This window comes from Tiliqua scincoides, chromosome 2, assembly GCF_035046505.1.
Source record: "Tiliqua scincoides isolate rTilSci1 chromosome 2, rTilSci1.hap2, whole genome shotgun sequence".
Classification (NCBI taxonomy): Eukaryota; Metazoa; Chordata; class Lepidosauria; order Squamata; family Scincidae; genus Tiliqua; species Tiliqua scincoides.
In genome coordinates, this window is record NC_089822.1 from 166,969,907 (window position 1) to 166,995,568 (window position 25,662).

Genomic DNA, 25,662 nt, shown 5'->3' on the forward strand with positions numbered 1-25,662 from the left:
ATAACCAGAGGAAAGAGCCTCAGGGCCCAGCCGATCCCATTTTCCAGTGCTGGTGCAGCCATGCCAGTGGGGTGTGTGCTGCACCCTGTGATGGGGGGCAGACACAGGCCTCCCCAAGGTATGGGCACACTTGTTCCCTTATGGCTGCACCCCTGCTGGAAAGCTGCCCCGGCCTGGGCTCTCCAGCATTTCTCTCCCTGTCTTTACACCTCCTTGCAAACTGCACAAGCTGAGCTGCTACAGGATCTGATTCTTGAACAGCCTCAAGGCTGGAGGAAATTAATCTGATCCATCCACAAGGCTCTGGCGACCCACCTAAAATCAGGTTGTGACCCACCAGTGGGTCCCGACCCAGTTTGGGAACCACCGTTCTAGACACTTTGACTAGCCTGACTGTGATCATTGCAACTCAATGCCAGTTTTCCAAAATACGGCTGCGGTTACAAAGAGCGGCCACCAGGTGGAGCCAGAGACGCGCCGGCCTCCTCCGCTCGGCTGCAGGCGGTCTTCGCATCTACGAAATTCCTCCTACTGTACAGCGCAAGCGGAATGCGGAATGCCGGGGGAGCCAGTGCGCATGCGTACAACCGCCAGTGGTTCTGGAGAAGACACCGGAAGTTCTGTCTACCCACTGGGTCGCCATAGAGTTTTCTTCTCGACCTCTCCTCTTCCGCCGAGCCTGTTTCATCCGGAGCTTCGCACACGCCCACACAGTACACCCCTTCGAACCTGGGTTCGACTCGCCCTCTGAGGAGGCGCGGCCTTCTCACGTGACGACGGATACGAGCAGGCGGGGCCGAGGGCCCGTCGCCACAGCAACGCTTCCGGGTTCTTACCGCTTCCGCTCGGCGCCTCCCTTTTCCGACGGCCGTCAAGCGTGGCGCGGAAGGAGCTGTCATCGGTTGAGAGTCGCGTCTGGGCTGGTGAGCGGGAAGCGGGCCTTGGGGGGGGGGCACAGGCAGGGCTCCGCACCCGCCACGCCTGGGGCGCTTCTCCTCCCCCTGCTCTCCATAGCTAGCCTGCCTGAGGACTGCCCAGAGGTGGCGTAGCTGGAGGGGGGCGGAGCACTCCCTTCGGAGCCATTCCGGGGGGGCAAAACGGAACCGGAAGGTGGAGGGGGAAAGCCGTACGGCTCCGTTTTGTCCCCCCCGCCGGGAATGGCTCCGAAGGGAGGGGCCGCTCGCCCACCTCCCTGCCAGGCTGAGTGCTCCGCCCCCCTCCCGCCACGCCACCGCTACCCAGGTCCAGGGCTTGCTGCAGCTGCGGTCCTTTCCTGAGGCGGGGAGCAGCGTGGGGGGTCTGCAGAGGCCTCCCGGAAGCGCAGTGCCCAGGCAGGGCATCCAGCCCGGAAAGGGCTCGTGTCTGCGCTGGAGACGTGGGACTGAGAGTTGCTCGCCAGGCCTGGGCTTGTCGTTGGACTGTGCTGGGTCAACGTCCACAAGGGTGATGCTCTCAACGTTTAGAGTCAGGCTCAGTGGAGGGTAAACGTACAGCAAGTGGAAGGAGGCCTCGACAGGACCTGCTTGCCTGACTTTGCTGGTCGCCTCACCTAGATGTTCAAAACATAAAAATAGGTCTTGCTTTCTTTGTGCCTGATTTTCTTAGAGACAGAATTTTTTTTTCTTTCTGATTTTGCTTTCACTAAAATCAGTGAGGTAAATTAGAAGTAAGGCAAGCTGCCTTATACTGATTGGGTGGTTAGTTCATCAAGACCAGTGTTGTCTGTAGTGGTAGCTCTTGGAGGATTTGAGAGTTTCAGGTATCCTTCTCCACCCTTCTTGAGATGCCAGAGATTTAACCCAGGATCTTCTGCATGCAGGGCAGGTGCTTTTTGACTGAGCTACTTCCCTACCACCTCAGCTTAGGCTGACAGGTGGTGACTAGCTCAAGTCACCTGGTGAGTTTTATAGTTGAGGGGGGATCTGCCAAGCCTCACCATCTTGATATAACACTCTAACCCAGTGGTGGCCAACCTTTTTATGACATGTACCACCTTTAGGCTTTTTGTATCTTGGCCATGCCACTCAAGCCATCCTTTCTCCTAATTGGTTTATATCAGGCCACAGTCTTTGAATGAACTAATGGGAAATGACTCCTTCCCCAAACTGCAGTGAGGTGACTGGAATCTACACACACATTCTACCCCCTTCCCCCCCCCCAAGCAGCAAGGCAATTCAGAGCTCTTCTGCCTGTCTGTCCCCACAAATGGGTGAGGGGGGAGAGTGTATGTGTGGGTAGCTCCCAATTGCCTCACTGCTTGCTACTGTACCTTATCATGTTTAGCAATCTGCAAAACCCTTTAAAGTTAAAGGGGTTTTATCAGCCCAACCAGCAGCTGGCAGCTGATAGGCACAGATCGAAAGCAGTAAGGTGATTGAGAGTGGCATTCTCTCTCTCTCTCTCTCTCTCTCTCTCTCTCTCTCTCTCTCTCTCTCTCCCCTCCCCCCAAACTGCAGAAATGCAACTCTAAAAAGTAAATGGAATCCTCTGAACTGCTATTTAAAGTCTGTGTAGCACTTCTGACTTATCTGTAAACCAGATTCTACAAACATCAAAGTTCAGTCAATTTATGCTAGTACTTCTTGCTGGCTGAACCAGCAGAGTTGGTGGGCTTGCAAAAGTGCAAATAAACAATCCAGCACACATGCAGTGCAGCAGTTTCCGCTTTGCTTCTTTGCACCCAAACTATAATGCTGAGTGGGGCTATGCAGCCACTCCCCCCCCAACTCTAGGTGGTGCTAGCTTTTTACAAGGCTTTTAAAAGTTCATGGGTATCCCTTGTACCGCTCCACACACCTCTGTGTGCCACTAAGTGGCACCTGTACTGTAGGTTGGCCTTCTCTGCTCTAACCTGTACTGTACACCAGACTGGCATATATGTCTGACCTCCTGTGGAAAATAAGTAACATTAAGAAACACTTGTACAAGGTGAAAACCCATTTTAAATATTATAATATTGATTCAGGCCAAATGCTTTCAATTCAAATAACTCTCTCTGTGTCTTTATGGTTTCTCTTTGTAGTATCATGGATGCACGTTTTACTCGTGGTAAGTCGGCTATCCTTGAGCGGTCACTCACCCGACCCAAAACAGATGTCAGTCTCAGTGCCTTTTCGCTACTGTTCTCTGAGATTGTGCAGTACTGCCAGAATCGGGTCTATTCTGTTTCTGAGCTTCAGAACAAGCTTTCTGAACTGGGTCAGCAGGTGGGAGCTCGTATCCTGGATGTGCTGGTGATGCGGGAGAAAAATGGAAAACGAGAAACCAAGGTCATTAATATCTTGCTCTTCATCAAAGTGACTGTGTGGAAAGCTCTCTTTGGGAAGGAAGCTGACAAGCTGGAACAAGCCAATGATGATGACAAAACCTACTACATCATTGAGAAGGAGCCCCTCATCAACACCTATATTTCAGTCCCCAAGGAGAACAGCACACTCAACTGCGCTTCTTTTACAGCTGGCATTGTGGAGGCCATGCTCACTTGCAGTGGCTTCCCTGCCAAAGTCACAGCCCATTGGCACAAGGGCACCACCCTCATGATCAAATTTGATGAGTCTGTTATAGCACGTGACAAAGCCTTGGATGGACGCTGAGTGCATCATTTGGGCACTAATTTGAGTTGTTTGTGTATGTATGTATTCAAAATGACTCTGAAAAAACTGCCCTGGCTGTGTTTGGGTGGTGTATACTGAGGGAGAACACGGTCCAATCTGTATCAGAGCAAATGACTTGTGTTCTGTATTCTGCTGCAGATGTGCATTTTTTCTACAGCAGTGGTACAGATCACCTTGGGCCATTTTTACTTCCGGGTATCTACCTTGAATTTTCTTCTTTCTCTCTTGGCAGTGATTTAGAGTTGGAGAAAATGGAGATCATTGTTTTCCTTGCCAAGAGGAAATTTAGCCCTTCTTGGCAGCAGTTGAACTGTGTGGAGAAATGGGTGATTTGATGTGAGGCTTCCCTTTGTTTTTGTTGTGTTGCATTTCTTTGTTCCTGCCCTGCCCTGCCCTGCCAAAGTTGCTACTCAGAAATATGAATGAATGGTGTACGTAACTGGCCTGTTTTCTTTAGAATGATCTGTGAAGCCTGTGTGCTCACACTGTTACTGCTCTGATCATTTACCACTGAGTATTATGTTCTGCTTCTTGTCTTGCTTGCAAGTATAGGTTAGGACGGGGTAATCCCAGTTGCACTCCATTAACTTCTTAGCCATTTTGCTCTGGCAGTCTTTGAAGTCATTGAGCCGTATACACTTCAGAAGATGGGAGCTGTATCTTTCTATGTGAAGCGTGCCCTCTGGTACATACACTATTCCTGATCTGGACAGAGAAATGCAGCAGACCTCTAAATCCAGAATGTACAGTGTCTGCCTTCCCCCATCCCGCCCGCAGCAGTATCAGGGTTGAAAGCTGCATAAGTTAGATCTTCTTTTGAGAACTGTCTCAAAGTCTAGGCCTAAAGGACTTTCCTATTAGTACAATTTGTCCTTCTCACAGAGCATAGCCTAGAAATTGCTGTGTGGAGAACAAAATGCAACTCTAACCTAAGGATTTGCATCTTTTATTAAAATACGAACAAGATTAACTGCCTAGAAAATGTCATTGATAGAAGCTTACTTGCAGAATTTTTCTTTATACCGATAAGTTTCAAATTATTCCACTAAATAACTACACCAAAGATTCTGAAGAATCTGTCTGCTCAGTCAATAAACTTTGTTAAAAAGTCTTTTTAGGGTATTCTTTGTCTCTGTCCTTAAATAGAGTGGAACTTATTTATGATGTCCCTGTTCTGTATCCAGGACATTGCATGATGACTAGTAGCAGGGGTATTCTGTCCCAAAAGCATCATGTTGGCACCAGTTCCACTGAGCGTTTGGGACTGATGTATTCAGTCTGTGCCAGGACTCCCTTGGGAGGCGGGGCAAGCCCCCAGGGGCGTCCCGAGGCATCTTGGGGGGAGAGGTGGCCGTAGCTGCTTAGCTCAGCTCAGCTGCACATGCTGCCTCCCTACTTGCTGCTATAAAACAAAAAATTGTTTAATATTTTGTCATTGTTGATTTTATTGCTTACAACCCAGTGCTCAAATTAATTCAGTTTTGTTAGGAAATGTTTATGAAAAAAGTTGTCTAATTCACTAGGTTTTTAAATCTGTTTATACATTCATCTTCCTCTGTCAGCATTCATATTTCAGCTTTTTTTCCATGTTATTTTTTCACTGCTTCCTTGTCTCGGAGCCCAATCCTGGGCTCGGTGCCGTGGCTTCGTGCCTTGGTGCCTTATGGCACATTTGCGAGCCTCACCGCACTGGGCTAGTGCGGGGTGGGTGCCCAGCCTCCACCACTCGGCGGTCTCACAGACTGCCAAGCCGCAGCACAGTAAGCAGGGTTGGGGAGGAGGTGTTCCGGGGAGGGGGGAGGCCAGTGGGGGCAGAGGGAGGGCCAGGGGAGGTGTGATGGGGAGGTGCACTGGGGGGAGGGAGGGAGGTGGGTCTGTGGAGCTCTGCTTCACTGGATCCAAGGTGTTCGTGTGGGGCTTGGCGGTAGCTTTACCGGGAGGTAAAGTGAGTAGCCCCATTGTGGAGTTGCTTCCCTTACCCGGGAGAAGGGGACATAGGTCCCCTTCTCCCAAAGTGCTACCTACAGTTGCCCGAGGTGCACAGGATCTGGCAGCAGCTGTTCTCGGGCTGTCTTTGGGCTGTCAATTATTAGGTCAATTATTTGGGCTGTCAATTATTAGGTCAGAGCATGCTGAATTTCATAGCAAGAGATTGATAATGTATTAATGCTTAGTAATATATTTGAATTAATTATATTATATATTAATTAATTATGATTTCATTGTATGGGGGTGCCAAATGACCTTTTTATGCCACAGTTACTATAAAAAGCATCTAGAAGAGTTGCAAAGAATTTGTATCCTCTCATCTGGTAACTGGCCACCAGCTTAACTGCCAGCAACTGTTGAATTTTTAAAGTCATACTTACACTCTTTGCCTGTTCATCATTACCACAATTTCCTATATAGTTTTCTCCTCAATCTTTTATTCTAGTATACAGGTTGAGCCTCCTTATTCCTGCGGGTTTCATTCTAAGCACTCACATGAATGGCAAAAAATGCACTATAGCAAATTAATTTAAAAAACAAAGTTTCTTTGCTCCGAATTACTGACCTTTGTGATGTAAGATAAGAGTCATTAAGAAGACAATCCATCAATCAGTCATCCTCCAAGCTCTTAGAAAAGTGCTTCACTCAGCCCTTCACCAATGCAAAGTGATCACCTTTCTTTCACTTGCTCAGGGGGAAGGGAAGGGTGGCCTGGAGAGAGAAGGATTGATGGATTGTCAGCCAGCTGCGCTCTCTCTCTCTCTCTCTCTCTCTCTCTCTCTCTCTCTCTCTCTCTCATAAAGAAGGCTATTGTTAAAGGACTGTTCAGTTTTTTAAACTGATTTTAAAGGGGTGCATTTTTCCCTTTCTTCAGGGATCAGCACATTCCTTCTCATTTGCAGTGGCCATTCGTGTTGAGTCACATCCGTGTATAACAAGGCTGGACCTGTATTTGAGTGCTGGAACCCAGGCATTACTTATACTGAAAGTCTCTTCTTTTTTCTTCATATTGTTTTTATGTTTTTGAATTTCAGTGGCCTCTCTGTAGATTCTATTCAGCACTTAAATATACTAGAATAAAAAAACTTTGAGGAGAAACCTATATAGGAAATTGTGGTAACAATGAACAGGCAAAGAATGTAAGTAAGATTTTAAAAATTCAACAGTTGCTGGCAGTTAAACCAGTTGCCAGTGAACAGATGAGAGAGGGTAAAAATTCCTTATAACCCCCTGACGATGCTTTCCACAGTTGAAAGTGAAACATTGGGATTAGATCCTACAATGAGTTTTAATCTGTGGCTTAAAGACTCGAGCAACATTTTAAATTATATTTTTAATTACTGTACTCTTATTATTCTGCTGCTAGTTTGGCGTATAAAGCTTGTCATATCCAAGACAGATTTAGAACTCTTGGTAAGGAGGGGGAAACTTAAAAAGTGTTATAAATCAGTGTTGCAAATGGAAGAGAAATTGTATGCCCTGACGCCAAAACATTTCAGAATGCCTGCTGAGTAAACAGGCTAGGATGAATAAAGTCCCATTCACAGCAGGCACCTGAGGTGAATGATTAGAACCAGAGACTGTAATTTTCTCCATCTGCCAATCTGAGCTGAAAACGACAAAGGGGACAAGAGAGCAATATAAAATAGAAGCATGTAGGAGGCCCCACATGCTGTTACAGCCACTCTGGAAAACCCCCTGGCTGGGAGCTTGCCTGGTTGAGCAGGGCCCTGGCCTGGATCCTGGACACTGCGGGCCAGATAAAATCTTGTGACAGATGGGATATGGCTCCTGGGCCATAGTTTGGAGACTGCGGTCTATATGAAATCTATTCCTGCTCTTTCAAGCACCTGTTGTGGGATCAGCACATAGGGTAATATGCTTCCTTGCCACTGCTACTCCCTCATGGTTCTCTGAAACTATTTTTGTGGCCATGGTCCTCCTTCACTGCTCTTCTCACTTGAAGGTAGCACATCATACACATTTGGTGAACAATTGCCACATTTTATATTTCTCTTTCATTAAATACTTTTCTAAAAACTACAGATTAGGAACTGAAGAAAATCACCAAGTATAAAGACCTACAAATAGAAATTGAAAGACTGGGGCACAGGAAAGCAAGAGTAATCCCAATAGTCATAGGGGCCTTGGGCGCTATCCCAAAACATCTGGAAAAGCATTTGGACACCATTGGGATAAGTACAAGCATCGTCAGTCAAATACAAAAGGCTTAGGAGTGGACCTCAACAAGTGGGAAACCCTGGCCTCTGAGCGGCCCGCTTGGAGGCAGGCTGTGCAGCATGGCCCTTCCCAGTTTGAAGAGACACTTGGCTAACCGTCTGAGGCAAAGAAGGAAGACCCATAGCCAGGGAGACAGACCAGGGACAGACTGCACTTGCTCCCAGTGTGGAAGGGACTGTCACTTCCAAATTGGCCTTTTCAGCCACACTAGACGATGTTCCAAAACCACCTTTCAGAGTGCGATACCATAGTCTTTTGAGACTGAAGGTTGCCTACATAAATGTACTAGAAACAGCACATATACTACAGTGATATTTGTAACGTAACTATAAAAACAAAAAATAGCTGTCTATCCTAGGCCCTTGGGAAGGACTTGATAGGTGGATATATATAAAATCCAGTCAAAAACAACTTGACTGTGTGAAAATTGAATAATCATAATCATAACTAGAGAACATATATAACATATCTGAATGCACATGAACAGAATAACTATGTCTGACACCAGCTGAATGATGAGTCATTCAGTCTTCTACATCAACTGTGGACACTACAGATTTGAGAGTGTATGTTTCCATGGCTACTAGCTGTAGGCAACGCATTACTATCTATGTCACTTCTGTCCCTCTCTGGCATGCATTCTGCCTCCAGGACAGAAAGGAGAGCTAGTCTTTCCCTGGAGAAACTCCTGTCCCTGATTCTTCCAACGAGGGACATCATCCGTTTCCTGGGCTCGTGCAAAGTATCTGCCTTGTCTCCGGCATCATCTCTCTCTGTGCAGTACTTTCCTGCTAGTCATCTGCTGGATTTTGTTGTGCAAATAATCACCTATTCCATAACTTCGCTGTCTACTGTTTTTGTTGCTAGTTTGACTAGCAAGTGATGAGTAAGAGCCAGAAAGATTAATTTGGTTGCAGTTATCAGATCTCTGACAGTAACCAACTACTAGTTGAGACTAATTATTTATGTGGGTTCTGTTCCAAGCACTCACATGGATTAAAAAAAACACACTATAGCAAATCAATTTAAAAAACAAAGTTTCTTTGCTCCAGTGATTGAAAAACAGACTTGCTGACCTTTTGACTCTAAGATAACAGTCATTAAGAAGACAATCCATCAGCACTTCACTCAGCCCCTCCCTTCACCAATGCAGAATGATCACCTTTCTTTCTTTGCTGGGGGAAGGGAGGGGTCCGAAGGAGAGAGAAGGACTGATGGATTGTCAGCCAGCTGCCTTCTCTCTCTCTCTCTCCTCTCTCTCTCTCTCATAAAGGAGGCTATTGTTAAAGGACTGTTCAGTTTTGAAAACTGATTTTAAAGGGGTGCATTTTTTCTCTTCTCCAGGGATCAGCACGTTGAGTCAAATCCGTGTATAAAAAATCTGTGTATAAATAGGCTGGACCTGTACAAAGAAAGGAACATAAAAAACAACACAGTGACAAGGAAAGGAGTGCTCTTTTTGTTTTGTTTTTTAAACATAATGTTGTATTTGTACATAGTGCAAAAGGGAATATAACTTGCACTTAAGTAAATAGTTACAGAGATATAGGTGTTTAATTAGGTGGAAAACAGATCATCTGATTTTGGTTCTGTATTGAGATGTTAACAGAAAGCAGAGTAAATGCTACCTTTATCAGAACAAGGCTGTTTCTAAAAGAAAGAAAGAAAAAACCTGGGACCAAGTCAAGCAAATGAAATTAACTAACAGCACAATCCTAACTTTTGCTGGAACAGGCAGCCTGCGCTGTACCCAGCAAATGTTTTGGGCTGGCTGAACCTTGGCCCAAGGCAAGGGGAAAAAATTCCCCTTACCCCAGGTACAGCTGCAGCAGTCCCAATGGGTCTACTCAGATTTGCACCACCTAAAGTGGTGGTGCAGAACAGAGCAGCCAGGAGCCACTCTGCACTGCCAGATCCTAGCCCCACCTTCCACTCCCTGCCTGCCCTCCCCATCCTGAAATGCCTCCTTCCTGCCTCCTCCCCACCCTTCCTACACTCCCCTCAGACTCCTGCACTGGCTGAGCTCTGCCAGCGCGGGCAGGCGTACCTTCCCTCACGGCCAAAGAGATTGGATCTGGCCTCTGTGGGCCGGCACACCTCTGTGTGCTGGCACGGCTTTCTCCTAAGGAGGCGCAAATGTGCTTTATGGCATGTTTGCAACTGTCCCAGCCTGGAGCAAGGGACTTGTACGGGCCATGGGCACAGTTAGCATTGCACCCTAAAAGGCAAAGCAATTCTCATGTATTTACATGGAAGTTAACAAAAATCACATGTTTATGGAGAAGAATACTAGCAAGGGATACTTTTGGCAACCTTTCAATGGAACAAACAAAAGGACACACGTGTGGTTCCTTTATTTTAACACTGAAAACCAACATTAAAAATGAACATATACCTACTATTCTACAAGAATAATACCTTTCCCATGGAAAGTTAATCCCATGAATAAGAAAAAATTCAACCTCTTGGCTATCCAAAGCATAAAGCAGCAATTGTCAATTGCCCCAAAGTCCAAGGTCAGACATCAAATATAAATATAAGGTTGTGTTTTAAAGAAAGTGAATTCTTACTAACAGCCCAATCCTAAAGGTGGCACTGCCGCCAGGTGCAGTGGCGCCAAAGTGGCTACCACTGCATCCTGACACCCTGCAGCAGCCGGAGGTCTCCTTGAAGGAAGGGTACTTTTGTCCCCTTTCCTCAAGGAAAGCCCCAAGTCCTGCCATGGGGCTTCTCAAGTCTGCGCTGGCTATTTTGCTGGTGCAGACTGGAGAGACTCCATGAGCTCAACTGATTCCACTCCTTCCTGCCCTAGTTCTTCCCTCCACTCTGACCCCCCACCCTTCCCCTCTCTGGTATACCTCCTCCCCCCCCACCCCCAAAGCCCTCATTGCAGCGTGGAGCAACTGGCACTGGTGCTGGGTGCTGACTTGGCACAGGGTGTTGCAGGAGTGTCTTATGGCACATTTATGACACCCAGTGCTGGCACTGGAGGTCACCACTGCACTGGCTCAGCACACGATTGGGTCCTAAGTATCACTGACATCAACAGAACTTAAGATAGACATAACTAATTTATTTTATTGACTTCAATGCCTATCAGAATTAATTTTCTTCAGATACAACCTATGGTGACTGGAAAAGAAGTAACATTAAAAGCTGTCCTAAAACATTTTCAGAAACAGTGACCTTTTGCATTAAATTTATTTTCCTTGCCCCATGAAACATATATTTCCTTTATACATCTCTGAGTTTATTGAAGCGGAGTAACTAAGAACTCTGAATGCAATGCTCTTGTGTAGTATAGAGACTGGCACGTGGCTGCTCCTACCTTTGAGGGGAGAGCCTTGAGAGAAACAGGAGAACTGGAATGCAAAGACACCCTGGATATATTCTGCCTATTTTTTTGTTATTTACTTCTTCTGACTTTTGAGAAGAACCTGCACCCATAAAAGTGTCATCATTTTGCTGATGAAGAAGGCTTTGGCAGTCTGGCCTGCTGACCTCAAAGGCATTGGAGACATTTTGGATGCTTTTCTGCCTTGCCTCTTGCTTAATTTTTTGTCACTGATATGGTGAAGAAAAAGAACCAAATAATTTTGAATTTTATTACACTCCAGAATCATAATAGGAATGAAATGGCCCCTGAATTCAGCAGGTGATGGTCTAATATGAGGCACAGTGACCCTTGACCCTAGTCACGGGATAGCCCAGTATAAGTATAAGCAAAGAAAGAATCATTTTAAAAGTCTGACTAAAACATGGAAACACACAGAATGGTAAAGAGCTGCTTGATTTTATTAAGGCTAGTCTGACTAAAGATGCTTGGGCCTCAGAGTCTGGAATGTAAGCAAATACCAGTTTTGGGCAGACGACCTTGGCAGAGACAGAGATGTCTTGGCAAAAACATTCACTCACTAATTAATTGCCTGTATCTCTGTAGCTTTTATTGTAATGCTTTAGGAGGAAAAGTATACATATGGTGACCCTTGATTCCAAACCAAAGTATATACCCAAAGTAAAAGGTTACAATAGTTATATAGAATTAAGACATAGAAGTCAAAATGTTTGATTTTAGTGAAACTGTTAAAGGAAGTTTAAAGGTCTTTGCTTTGCAGAGGTTTGCAGAGGGCCCCACAGTGTTTTACTAAACCCAGGTGAAGAAATGCAGAAGAAATGCAGAAGAGATAAGCTCAAGCAAGGCTCAAGCAAGGCCATCCTAATTAGGATGAGTCTGAAGGGGATGTATGCCAAGAAATGGGTCTGAAGTTCTGCCAAAGGTGAGATCTTCACACCTGTCTTTGAGCATCGTGTCATCTCTTTTAATGAGAGTAGTCTAAACCTTGTCAAAACAATTTTTAATTGAATTGATGGATGTGAAAAAGGGTCAACAATGGGTCAACACTGGATAGATGATGTTATAGCACACTCTACTGGTTTTTGAAAACTTTATGATTCAATATGTTTAATTGTTTAATTTTACCTTTTATGTGAACTGTAACCTGAAACAAGCCTATCAGGTGTCTCTAAAGTTATCTATAGCCTATTAAACGTCAGCCCCATCTATGATGTCAAACTTCAGCCAATGGGAAGTTAAATTTTTAAACAAAGAACCCAGAATGCTATAAAGGGTCCAGTTAATATTGGGAAATTGTTTTCAATGCTTTGGACATGAGTCCCTTGAGATGCCCATTGCTTGCAATGAAATAAAGCCTGCAAACTGTCACTCCTGAGTACCAAGATTTCTTGAATTGCCTTCTTTCTATCCTGCAACAAATAGACTCTTTCCTGACATAATGCTTTTCAACTTGGATTTCCAAATCCATATTATTCCAAGCTTTGTGAACTTTTTGGCTGAAAAAAGTATATAAATATTTTAACAACAACCTGCTCATCTGGTCACCTAGTGAGGTGCACATTGAAAACTCTAGTGCTGTTCCTCAGAAAGGTGCCCGGCTTTCTGGTAGGTGGCAGACTTAACTCCTCACAGAAGTTATATTGCTTCTGTTCTGATCATGATGCTCAGTTTGGTGAAATCTGCTGCTACCTGTCCATCTACAGCAGAAGTGTGATTAAGTGCAGCTCTCAGGTGCTTATGAAGTGGAAGCAGAACGTGACAGAAGCATGAACTGATGGTCATTAGCATCATCACACAGAATCATGACAAAGGCTGCTGTGTAAATGCACCACTGAGGCATCAGAAAAAAGGGAATACATAGCTGTACCAAATGAAGATCCCAGTTCGTGACATATAAAAAAAATGGATCACAAATTTCAGCATCACCAGACTTTAAAAAACCCTTTCAATTGGAGGGGTTGCCTCCAGGAAACAAGGTAAGCACAAAGCTTCATGTGCCTATTGTGAAAAATGATTAGAGGTAAATAGTAGAAGGCAGTACTGTGTGCACAGCTAAGAAAAGGTTTCCTTGCTTTGGCTACCTGGGGCCACTAGGGTTATTTTTGATACTGTCACTCTGGCACTAGGATTGGGATAGGACTGTACTGTGGCCATGCTTATTGTTGTGATACACTGTACATTTTATTTCAGAGATTTGTAAGCCACCTTGGGCATTTGCTTTGGCATGGGAAAGGCAGGATGTGAATTTGGGCACAATCCTAACTAGATCTACTCAGACGTAAGTCCTATTTTGTTCAATGGGGCTTACTCTCAGGAAAGTGTGGTTAGAATTGCAGCCTTTGTCAAATAATAATAATATGTACTTTCCCAAACATGGGAAAACCCACTGACTTTTCAGTAGTCAGTGGGCTAGATATGCGCTTGCTGTTACAGCAGGCAATTTTTCAGAGGTTAATTTTTTAGGCTTGCAACATATAAAGCTGCTGATTCAGTAGCTGATTCAGTATTCTGTTAGGTTGAAGCAAAATATGTGAATGTGACATAAAATGCCACAGAAAGCCTCTAGAAGTGCATTAAGCAAATTTAAAGATTTGTGCAGTGGTTCTCACGCATTTAGGGACCCACTTTTTAGAGCGGGAATCTGTCAGAACCTACTAGAAGTGATGTCATGACTGGAAGTGACATAATCAAGCAGGAGTATTTTTAACAATCCTAGGCTGTAAACCTACCCACACTTACCTAGGAGTAAGTCCCATTTACTATCATTGTTAAAATAATATACATAGTAGCTTGTTAAAAGTACAGGTAACATTTCCCCAAATGCAGTCACATACCATGGCAGCATCAAGTCTAATATATTAAAAATAAAACATTGAAATGAATGAGGACCCACCTGAAATTGGCTCGCAACGCATCTGGTGGGTCCTGACCCACAGTTTGAGAAACACTGTATAGTGTTTGTCATGCTGCCATCTGTGCAACATTAACTCACCTCTGAAGTTAAACTATTCATTTAAATTTCATATTTGAATGTGTGCTATTTAGGAAGCTGCCTTATAATGAATCTATTGATCCATGCAGCTCAGTGATGGCTTATGAAAGAACACAATACAGTACACTCTTCCATCTTTATTGGGATGTTCTCTATAAGAATTTTCACTTATCCATACTGCACATGTTAATACTGTTAATAGTCACCACATACGTTCATCACTTGAATGAGTGCTTGAAACAAAATTGTCTAATACTTTCGCTAGTGTTTCACTTCTATTTTAGGGGGAAAGGGAATGAATATTTAGGCAGTTTATTGATCTATTATACTTTCAGTTTAAAAAATCAGTAATTTACCAGACTGTAATATATGTTAAAGAAATGTATATTATAAAGCAGCAATTCCTAAACTCCTACTGGGATTTTGGAACAATGATAAATATTTGTGGGGGTGGGGTGGGCTGAGGGATCGTGCCACCACTGGCAGCAAGGGGATTTTAAATGTACCTGGGGGGTTGCGTTGGCCTCTGGGAGGGTCTGGGAGGCTTGCAGTTCTCTCTGAAGGCTTCCCCACTGCTCTAAATAGCTCCAATATGATCAGAGGTATTTGGAACAGCAGAGTGGGCTGTGAGCCTCCCAGAGGTCAGTGTGACCTTCCCAGATATGTTTAAAAGCCCTTGCTCCTAGTGGTGGCACAATCGGGGCACCCATATCTGGGCCACTGCCCTTAAGGGGGAATGGCTTTCTTCCAGCTCCCTGGTGGGTTTTGACCCACCTGTTTGGGAACCACTGATCTCAAAGATTCAACATTCTTTCAAGTTAACACTACAGGCTATCAGAGCCCATTCCACCACTGGCCTGAATACTTGTCTTACTTACAAGCACTGTACGCAAGTTTGCACTGAAGTGACATTATTTGGAATTTTCTCATCCATTTCCATCTTCATATCGGACAGATATTGCTTGACATTCTTGACCATCTGAATGGTCTTTGTCTAGCAACAAAGACATTACCTTTTAAAAATTGGTTGTACACCTTAATTCAGGGATATAAATATCCAAATATTTTATCCTCACCACTGTTTCTAACTTTTTTGAACTCCAGACTCACCCTTAACCAGACTGTCTCCCCATTTAAAATTTATGCAGCTTCAATGAATCTCTGAATGCCAGGTATAAGGGTGTGGCAAAAGGATATAGGTATTCTTGTTGCCTTATGTGCTCCCAGAGGCATCTGATGGGCCAGTGTGAGATACAGGAAGTTGGACTAGATGGGCCCTTGCCCTGATCCAGCAGGGCACTTCTTATATTCATAAACCGGCTGACAGCTGAACTCACTGAGCCTGGGAGAAGCATGATGATGCTTCAGCCCATCCTCCATAAGGTCACATCTTTTATCCCCTTGGGGACTAGTTTGGCTGTGACCTGAGTCATGTCTTCTGGGCCCCTCCTTCTACCTCCTCCCATCACCCTATCTGGAGTAATTTCAAGATGGAATTTTCCACTTCCCCTTATGTACGTCATGGGTGACATCATCTCCTGCCTTTGGGTGGTACATAACATGCCCTTTTATCATCAGTAGGTCTGATGCAAAATGTAACTGGGGCCTCTTCTTGAAAGATTCTCAGATTGTAGATAAAGTGAGTTGTGAGAGATATCTTTTTTCTTTATGTTAACTAACTCCGAGGGGCCCTGTTTCTTGCTGAGGTCACATAGGCTGTTTGGGGAAAATAAAGTTGGCTCTTTTTATCTCCATGCTCTTATCTTTTTGCTCTTTTATCTTTTTGATGCTGTCTGATCGTGGCCAAACCCTGCATAACTCAAACTCCTATACATTCCTGCCCTAATTACCACCTCTGCAAAATGTAGCAGAAGAGCAATACTGAGTCCAGAGGCTCCTTTCTAAAAATGGTGGCAGTCTGGCTTTTATATAACAAGGAATACTTCTGCCTTGTCTGAATTTTCAGTTTTTTGGCTCCAACCTATCAATTACTGACCCTAGAGATAAATGCAAAATCTTGATAGCCTGAATAAATCCAGATGGTAAGGAAAATTAGACCTGGAATTATTCATATATTGGTGACACCACATCCCAACTTCAGTGGTTTCTTGTAGGTATTAGCAGCATGGGGAAAGAACAAAACCCTGTTGAGACTCCATTGGTCAAAGATCCCAGCACCTTCTTGTGGGATCACCACACTGGGAAGAGCTGGAGGCTCCATAACCGCAGGCCCCATCTCAGCCAGGTGTTCAAGAAGGATGCTATGCTCAATTGTATCAAGTCACTGAGAGGTGCGGCTGGACCAGCATGAATGCATTTTTTCTCTCTGGCTCAGTGTACAATCGATGGTAAGGCCACACCTGGAATATTGTGTTCAGTTCTGGTCGCCGCATCTCAAAAAAGACATAGTGGAAATGGAAAAGGTGCAAAAGAGAGCGACTAAGATGATTACTGGGCTGGGGCACCTTCCTTATGAGGAAAGGCTACAGCATTTGGGCCTCTTCAGCCTAGAAAAGAGACTCCTGAGGGGGGACATGATTGAGACATACAAAATTATGCAGGGGATGGACAGAGTGGATAGGGAGATGCTCTTTACACTCTCACATAACACCAGAACCAGGGGACATCCACTAAAATTGAGTGTTGGGAGAGTTAGGACAGACAAAAGAAAATATTTCTTTACTCAGCGTGTGGTCGGTCTGTGGAACTCCTTGCCACAGGAAATAGTGATGGCGTCTGGCCTAGATGCCTTTAAAAGGGGATTGGACAAGTTTCTGGAGGAAAAATCCATTATGGGGTACAAGCCATGATGTGCATTTACAACCTCCTGATTTTAGAAATGGGCTATGTCAGAATGCCAGATGCAAGGGAGAGTGCCAGAATGAGGTCTCTTGTTATCTGGTGTGCTCCTTGGGGCATTTGGTGGGCCGCTGTGAGATACAGGAAGCTGGACTAGATGAGCCTATGGCCTGATCCAGTGGGGCTGTTTTTATGTTCTTATGTCAAGGCTGTCTCTGTATCAAAGCCTGATATGGGGGGAGCTCCAGGTGGTGGTTGTATACACCACCTCCAAGGACAGAAACACCCTGAATGTTGCAGAAGTAGCAGCATGTCTTAGTTGGTTGGCAACCTTTAGTCTCGAAAGACTATGGTATAAGCCTACAGCACCCGGTATTCCCAGGCAGTCTCCCATCCAAGTACTAACCAGGCCTGACCCTGCTTAGCTTCTGATATCAGACAAGATCAGGCATGTGCAGGGCAGCATGGCTTAGTGAATGAGCAATCTGGAGTGAATGAGCAATCTGTAGCTGGTGGATGGTGAAACCTTAAGTCCCTGTTTGTTTTCCTTGTAAGGCACAAACCTAGCTTCCGTGTGTCTGAAGGCAGAGGTTCTGGAGATATAAAAAACTCACTGCCCTGCACACATCCAAAGTGTACCAATCCCGCTCTCTAGGATGATAAATGTTTGAGCAGAAAGATGGGAGTACAACTATTTTAGATCTATGGAATGCAGAATTAACCTTGGGTTAGGAAGGTAGGGTTGGTGTGGAGAATCACACTGTCTTCCTGAAACAGATACAGGTTCTATCTATAGAAAAATCTGCCAATTCAGGGCCCAATCCTATCCAACTTTCCAGCCCTGGTGTAGGGGTGGCCAGGGGTGGCCCTGGTGTAGGGGTGGTGTAGGGGTAGCCAGGGTTTAGCCCTGGCCAAAGGGGTGAGCTCTGCATCCTGCGGTGGGAGGGTTTTACGGAGGCCTTCACAAGATAAGGGAACATTTGTTGCCTTGCCTTGGGCTGCACTGCATCTGCACCAGTGCTGGAAATTTGGATAGGATTGGGCTCTCAGACTCCCATCTAGCTGATGTTATTCCTGCTAAAAAGACAGTTTTCTGAGAAAGAATCTATAAAGGACAGGTAGCCTTGGACTCAAAAGGAGACCATATTAGTGTCTTGAGAACCAAACCAAAGTCCTACAAAAGAGCCATGGTCATTAGAGGGGAATTGAACAAGGTCACTCCCCTGATGAATTTTCATGCTGATGAGGATGGGAAGACAGGAACCTACTCTTGGAATACCCCAAATCAGATTAAATTGCCAATACCTGTCTTTTTAGAGTGGGTTGTACTCAGATCCTTATCCAGAACTGACTGAAGGAACTCTCTCTCACCTTAATTTTCTCTGGTAGGACCTGGTTTTCAGAACACCAAACCTACCAACACCCTCCAGGTAGAATTATAAACTCTGTTGGTAGAGGCCCTTTTATCAGCTAGCAGGGTCTTGTGATCTGGCTCTGAATATCCTAATTTGGACAGTGTTTGTTGCTCAACCTCTATACAGTTAGTTGCAGCATGGCTATCTGAGGATGGATGATGGGACCCTGAGATAGTGGGTCTGATCTCAGGGGAAGACTGGTATGCTGAGAGCTCTTTGAGGTTGGAAAATCATGAGCAACAGGGCCAATGGGGTGCCACTAGAAGGACCTTTGCCACTTCTAGCATTATCTTTAGTGACACCTTTGGAAGAAGTCTGATGAGAGAGGATACAGAATGCCTCTGGGCCAAGGGAGATGAAGGGCATCCATCCCCTCTGAGTCTTGGCATCTCTCCCTGGAAAAGAATCTTGGCAGCTGGTTGTAGTGCTGGCTCACAAACAGGTCAGTGGCCTGAACCTCCTGTTCAGCAATGAGAACACTTGGGGTGAAGGTGCTATTTGGTCTGGTCTATCTTCCGGTGACTCGGCCAGTCCACTTTGCTTTTAGAAGGAGTATCCCACTCCTTTTCTATCAGCAACCTGAACGGTTGAGGACCAGAAAGTCCTGAACTGCCGAAGCACCCCATTTATTGCCATCAGAAGACTAATTCACATATTAATCTCTGTTCCCCCATCAGTACAAGACACCTATGATGGGGTCCTACTGACCTACTTGGGCTGACTCCAAAGTAAACCTGGTGTCAGACATTATGTTCCCTGTCAGACTTTGGTCCCTGGAGGATGCAGCGTTTGAATCCCAGCCAGGTTGAAACCCCAAGTCTGACTCCCAGTAACTCTGGGGTCACAACATCCTAATGAGGGAAGATGGGGCTTAAATTTGGACCAATCTAAACTTGAATTGACTCTTAAGAGGAAAGGATTGCTTGTGACCATAAAAGGACTGGTGTTGTTTATATTTGGATTTGTCATTTTGAAGGGTAGGCAAAACCTTTTTCTTATCCCTGTTCTCAACAAGAATGGGATCTAGTGCCCCACCTAAAAGTTTATTCCCCTGAAAGGCCAATCTGGCCCAGGAGCCTGCGTCAACATCTCAAGGTCGGAGCCAGATGTTTCTCCTAGTCACTAAGGCAGAGGCCATGGATCTTACAGTAAATTGAAAAGAATCAGGAGAGGCATCTGTGGAAAAGGCTGTTCACAGAGCAATTTTCTTCAGGATATCCTTGGCACTCTTGGATAGGTTGGAGTCTGTCTTGGCCAGCTCTTCTGCCCAAAAAATAGGTAGCTCTAGACACCAGAAAGTTAGTAGCAGCTGCCCTGAGAGCCTAAGAAGAGGTTTCTCTCTTGAGGGCCAATTTGATCCCTTTTATCACAAGGGTCCCTTGGTCCCCCTTTGCTGTCTAATGGTATCACAGCATGTGAAGACAAGGCAGCAATGGGAGCATCAACTGTGGACACCTTCAGGGTTTGCAGAGTATTCTGAGGCTGAGAATAATGCTTACTGAGCAATTTGGAGGGATGCTTCTTCTAAGATGGCGTCGCACACTCTGCTTCCAAGATGGGCTTAAATGGGAATAGGGCTTGATAAGATCCTGAGGAGAACAGGACACTTGGTCCCCCTTCACTGGTTAGAGAAGCAGAGGCAGAAGATGACCCAATCTCTGTGCCAAGATTCAGAGACGTACAGCCCAATCCTGAGCTGCCCAGCACATGAGGCTGCCGCGGCACCGAAATGGCTACCACAGCATCCAGCACATGCTGGGCAGCCCACAGCAGCTCCTTGGAGGAAAGGATCAAGGAGTCCCTGTGTCAGGCCACAAGGCCTGACATGGGGCTCAGGATCCTGTGGATGCAACAGACCCTGCCATGGAGATCCCAATGGAGAACAAGGGAGTCTGGCTACCCAGATAAGTCATACTGCTCAACTGGCTTGGAAGCCAAGGACTGGAGGTTTCTGCTGATCATATCCAGGCTGGGTCAGCTGGCTTACATCTCACCCAGAACTTCTCCTTAGAGGGCATCCTTTCTCCTGGGCATTTGGCTTGAAAACCAGGCTTCTTGATGGGATGGGCCTGGTGGTATAGGAGACTGGTTGTTGGGGGAACCAGTTTGAGACTGCCTGGTACTTTATGTCAGGACTCAACCTATATTGAAATGCATCTAGAGACTCCTCAAACAAGAAAGATAAATAGGTTTGAAACTTGGCCTAAATGACATGGCTTCTCTCCAAGAAAACCCTAGAAATTGTAGTATTAATGGAGGAGTTTATAATTCTTTAAGAATTAGGGACTAATCTCTACACAGAACTAAAATTCCCAGGTTCTGTCAGAGAGTTAAACAGGCTTAGAATGAGTTTTCCTTTGTAGTGGTAAAGGGATTTGGAACTGGGAGTTTGATAGCTTTCGAAACTTTGACACCATATTTGGTTTTTGGCAATCACATCAACAGTGGGTTTATGATTTCAGATGTTGATTCATAGCCAAGCTGGTAGAATAGAATGACAGATGCCAAAGAAGCAGACTTTGTGCATAAGCTGGTGACAGGCTGTCTGTCGCTAGATTGCAAAAAATGATATACCCAACTTGGGGAACCATGTGGGCCACTGGCTCTTACCTAGTAATAGAAAATATTTTTTTCCCCTGACCAATGAGGAGTTAAGAAGGCTGTGGCTTTTTAGATAGAAGGGAAGCTGATACTGATAGCTCAAGCATCCGGTCGCTGGGTCGCCTCTGTCCTGAGAGCTGTAACAGATGCAACTGCACCCCACCATGGATGACGAGAATGACTGTATGACAGAGAAATGGGTCCAGAGCTGGAAAGTGCCCTCAGCTCACACAAGAACAGGTAATACTGGGAAGGTGGGAAAGTATTCTTGAAAGGCTGCCTTAGATATTATGTTCACATATCAGGCAAAAATAACCTTCCCTTGGTAACTGTTAGATGGGAGGCACTTCCTGTTCCTAATGGAAGTTCTAAACCTCTGCCACTGTGCAGGGCAGCCACAATTCTCCAGAGATGTGCCAGTCTCACCTCTTGCTACGGAATTTATAAATCATTGTGAGGCTCTTCATTAAGATTTCAACAAGCAGCAGCAGTGATTAAGGTGGACAAATTAACATCTCAGCAGTTGCAGTTCTGCAAACTTTAGGCAAGCAACACAGGCATTTTTAATGGCAACATCAGTTAAGAAGACTTCCATCCCTTGGATTCCCAGCCTTTTGTGTAATGGGGATGCCTTCCAGCCAGTGCACTTGATGATATGATCTTCCTTGTGAATTAATAGTTAGAAGGAAATTTTCACTTAGCTAAAGTCAGCTCAAGCAAGGGCTGAAACTGGGGTGGTGGGGAGGCTAGATAGTGCCATGATATCCTATCCCCTTTTCTGATTTGAACCATCTTCCCAGGTCCTCTTGTGCTAGCTAAACCATTTGGGAGGAAGATGCTTACTCCCAGCCAAGGGAACAAATGTACTCCCTTGACCAGAAGAGACCTCCGGGACTGCACTCCTGTGGCATAGCTGCATCGGTGTGTGTGTGGGTGGGGTGGGGTGGGGTGGGGTGGGGGGTTTAATAGGATTGGCCTCTGAAACAAAAAAGTTTTAATTGGATTTTGAATAAACGTGCAAGTTATTACTGTTTTGAATTTTATTGTTGTCATCTTCCTTAGGCTGCAATCCTAACCTCACTTTCCTGAGAGTAAGCCCCATGAACAAAATAGGACTTACTTCTGAGTAGAAGTAAGGATTACCTGGTTAGGATTGTGCCCTTAGTGGGTTGTGCAAACCACTATTTGAATAATCATTTTTATACAGTATATGGAACTAAGGGGGTGGTGGCCTGAAAATCTTTAGAAACTACTGGTCAGCAATCACATGCCAAAGTGACTATTAGGAAACAGTTTGACAACGTTTTACAATTCGATCAGTATGTATAGAATTTGTGCATTCAATACCTGCATTCTATATATTAACAGTGGATGCAGATCATTGCCAGCCTTCCTGTTTGCATGCCATGCAAAGTTTTATTTGTACTTGGGAGACTTCTGGTCCACAAAGTAGATAAGCTGGTAAATTAAAAGGAATCCCCCTTCTCATAAAAAACACAGATTCAGCCCCAAGAGCCATGGAATGTTCCAAATGGTGCCATTTGGAACAAAACAAAAGCAAAACACTGTGGATGATGGCCTGCTTGAACTAATTGGGTACAGGAGCTGGGGAGAAGCAACATTTTGCTGCAAGTCCCATCCATGTTATCACATTTCCTCAGTGGAAAACCTTTGCCATGGGAAAGAACATGCTGGTATATAGGTCATTCACACCTCACAGTTGCACACTGATATACATGCAGCAGAATATTCATAAGTGTGCACTTGCAGAATAAATTCCTGTGTGGAAATTTTGTCTGCATAGAAAAGTAACATAATGTGTGTAAGCCAAAATGGATTGTCCCAGCAGGGGGTTTCTCATATCTAGTCTACGCTCATCTAGTGCAGACTTAAGTATGTAGTAGGACCACTGAGATCACACTGGAATCACAAAATACCTTTTCAGTGTCTTCTGACCAGAGCTATGAAAATGAGAAGGGAGAGGACTATGAGTACATGTTTCCTGACTTGTGGATGAGGACATTGCTGGAGGAAGGAGTGACAACAGAGATAGGTAATAACAAATTCAGTGCACTTTCAACAAGATTAAGAATGAATGTTCATTTGCAGTATGTTTTGAAAATTTTTTATTAAAGCAGTATGTAATATCCACAAGAACTATTTTAAGTCAAATTATGCTTTCTTCAAACATGTGGGCATTTTGTGTAATCTGATTGATCCAATAAGCATATTTTTTTCTAGTGGACAGTGCAAGCTACACATTGTCTGTCAGCTACCACTCTCTCTTGATGGCAAGATTTCGGATTCTTCTCACTGACGCAATGCCAAACAGTCACAGACCTTTTAAAAGCGTTTTGGAGGCTTTATTCACAGCTATTTACAATTTAATTTGCACTTTGGATACAGACATTTACTCCCTGCTTCTTCCTAGTTTCTCAGAGAACCACACCCAGAACCTCATATTAGTACCTTGAAACAAACAAGGCAGAGCATGTGACCCTGTATGTCACTTCCATCTCCTTATTTGGCATATCATGACACTGGTGCATGGTTCTAGCTCTAACTAGGAAGTCATTTTACCCTTCTAAGGCAAAGTTTATGTCCCACAACTTTGATTACACAAGATCCTGGAATTTTCCTTTTGGGAAAGCTATGACATGTATGTTCTCTTTGTGCAGGTCAACTTGACATAATGGCTTCTCCTATCTGGTTCTATCCTATCTATCTCCTAACATGCCTTCTTAATAACTCCAAAATGTAGCATAAGAGAGAGTCTTACCCTGCATGCCTCAGTTCCCTCTGGTTGCCTCAGATTCCTTGAAGGACTGGGAGTTGAAGCATCATGGTTCTGGTGGTCTCCATAAAGACTCCGCTCTTTGGGCACAATCTGTATAGGGTTGTAGCTGTAATGGAGAGCTGTGGCCAATGACCCAGTAGGTCAAGGGAGCTACCAATCAAAAAAGTTTGGGAACCACTGTCATAGCCCATTGAAACCATCTTTTATAACCTGATCTTTTTTTATCCCTAGGCATGTATATGTGGGCACCGCCTAATGCAGGCGTCACTTTATGTGTCAAATGAAGTGGACTGTAGTCCATGAAAGCGTCTACCGAAAATTAATATATTTGTCTTTGAGGTGCCACAATGTTGTTTTTGCTGCAACAGCTGAATACACTCTTTCCTCTTTACTGGTGCGCTTAATATAAGGATTTTCATTTATCCATACTATGCATTGTTTGAAACAAGAGCTTGAGGTGCTAAACCTCATTATGTGATGTGAGAAGTTCTGAAACCTCTTTATCATTGACTTTAACACTTTATTAATGCTGTATAATGTTATTAATTGCTGTTTATTCCATTTTATCATGCCACACAACCTTTCCTTATGGAATTAGGCATTTAGGGTGATTTTGGGGTGAACTTGAAATGGTTTTGGAACAAGTTAGAATTTTTCCCATTGAAATTAATGTAACAATTGTACTCATCCAGATTTTTGCTACAAGGGTCATTTTCAGGAATAAACTAGGTATGAATAATGAGAGAAGAGTGTCCTGCTATCCCCCTGGAATTTGTTCCCAAGACCTCAATAGTTTCTGGGTAATTCAGATGAATGCCAGTTTCTGTTTCTCTGCCTAATTCGGTTTTTTCCCTCCTTACTCATACGCTTAGAGAGAGCTCCCTCCCTTTCTCATACATGTTGGTGGGTTCTGTGCCATTTAAATTTGCAATAATCTTACTTTTGGAGTCCTCTGGTCCTTCAATAACCCCTGTACTTGTTGTTGGTCATTTGTACAGCACTGTTTGAATCCAAGGTTGACCAACAGAGAAGAATTGACAGAAAAGCCTTGCTCATCATCGCTACTCTGCTATTCATTTTTCTGGTGATGTTGACAGTTGCTCTTGTGATGGCGTGTCTTAAATGTAAGTGTAGCTCAGGAGCTTATACCTTGTCCTGTATACACAGCATTTCTGTGTATTTGAGAGGCATAAATGGGACACTGAATACATTCTGTACCAGAGTATTACAATTGTTGCTAATAAGCTACCTAGTAGTTATGCATTCCCTTCATAGCTGAGCATACCCGGGCATACCTTTATGTTCCTCATTTTATACAGACACAGTAACTATGCCTGTAACTCCACATGTTGTTCCCACAATTCACTTCCTCATGTTGGTGAACATCAGAAATAGGATATACGTGAGTTCAAATGTTAAAAGGAGCTGGACACTTCACACACAGAAGAAGTCTCTCTTTTAGATTTCCATAAGTAGCAGTTACTTACCCAAATCTGTGTTAAACCATGCACCAAAATATTGTGAATCAGCCTGAAATCAGAGCTTCCGGTCCAATAGTGCTCCAAAATTCTGGGTTTGGCATTATACAGTAAAATATGGAACCGCCAGGCCAAGTGTGTTCATTTGCTGAGTGTCCAACTGTTGCAGTATAGGAATAAGAACATAAGAACAGCCCCACTGGATCAGGCCATAGGCCCATTTAGTCCAGCTTCCTGTATCTCACAATGGCCCACCAAATGCCCCAGGGAGCACACCAAATAACAAGAGACCTCATCCTGGTGCCCTCCCTTGCATCTGGCATTCTGACATAACCCATTTCTAAAATCAGGAGGTTGCGCATACATATCATGGCTTGTACC

General features: G+C 44.5%; 1 protein-coding gene, 1 long non-coding RNA gene and 1 pseudogene across 4 annotated transcripts; 2 read left to right on the forward strand and 1 right to left on the reverse strand.

The window, feature by feature from the left end:
• The first annotated feature begins 818 nt into the window (after positions 1-818).
• On the forward strand, positions 819-4,725 carry TRAPPC5 (trafficking protein particle complex subunit 5). Of its 3 annotated transcripts, none has more exons than XM_066615314.1 (2): positions 819-923; positions 3,023-4,725. In XM_066615314.1, the coding sequence occupies exon 2, from the start codon at positions 3,027-3,029 to the stop codon at positions 3,591-3,593; it is 567 nt and encodes a 188-aa protein (XP_066471411.1). In that variant the 5' UTR covers positions 819-923; positions 3,023-3,026; the 3' UTR covers positions 3,594-4,725. The 3 variants fall into 3 exon arrangements, with proteins under 3 accessions (XP_066471411.1, XP_066471413.1, XP_066471412.1); XM_066615316.1 differs by lacking the exon at positions 819-923 and adding an exon at positions 1,137-1,443; XM_066615315.1 differs by lacking the exon at positions 819-923 and adding an exon at positions 1,463-1,574.
• A 12,622-nt stretch (positions 4,726-17,347) lies between these two features.
• LOC136642470 (5S ribosomal RNA) lies at positions 17,348-17,466 on the reverse strand (annotated as a pseudogene).
• A 3,702-nt stretch (positions 17,467-21,168) lies between these two features.
• On the forward strand, positions 21,169-24,905 carry LOC136640077 (uncharacterized). The gene is made up of 3 exons (XR_010793759.1): positions 21,169-21,246; positions 22,952-23,059; positions 24,802-24,905. It is a non-coding gene; the product is annotated as an uncharacterized lncRNA (long non-coding RNA).
• The last annotated feature ends 757 nt before the right edge of the window (positions 24,906-25,662 follow it).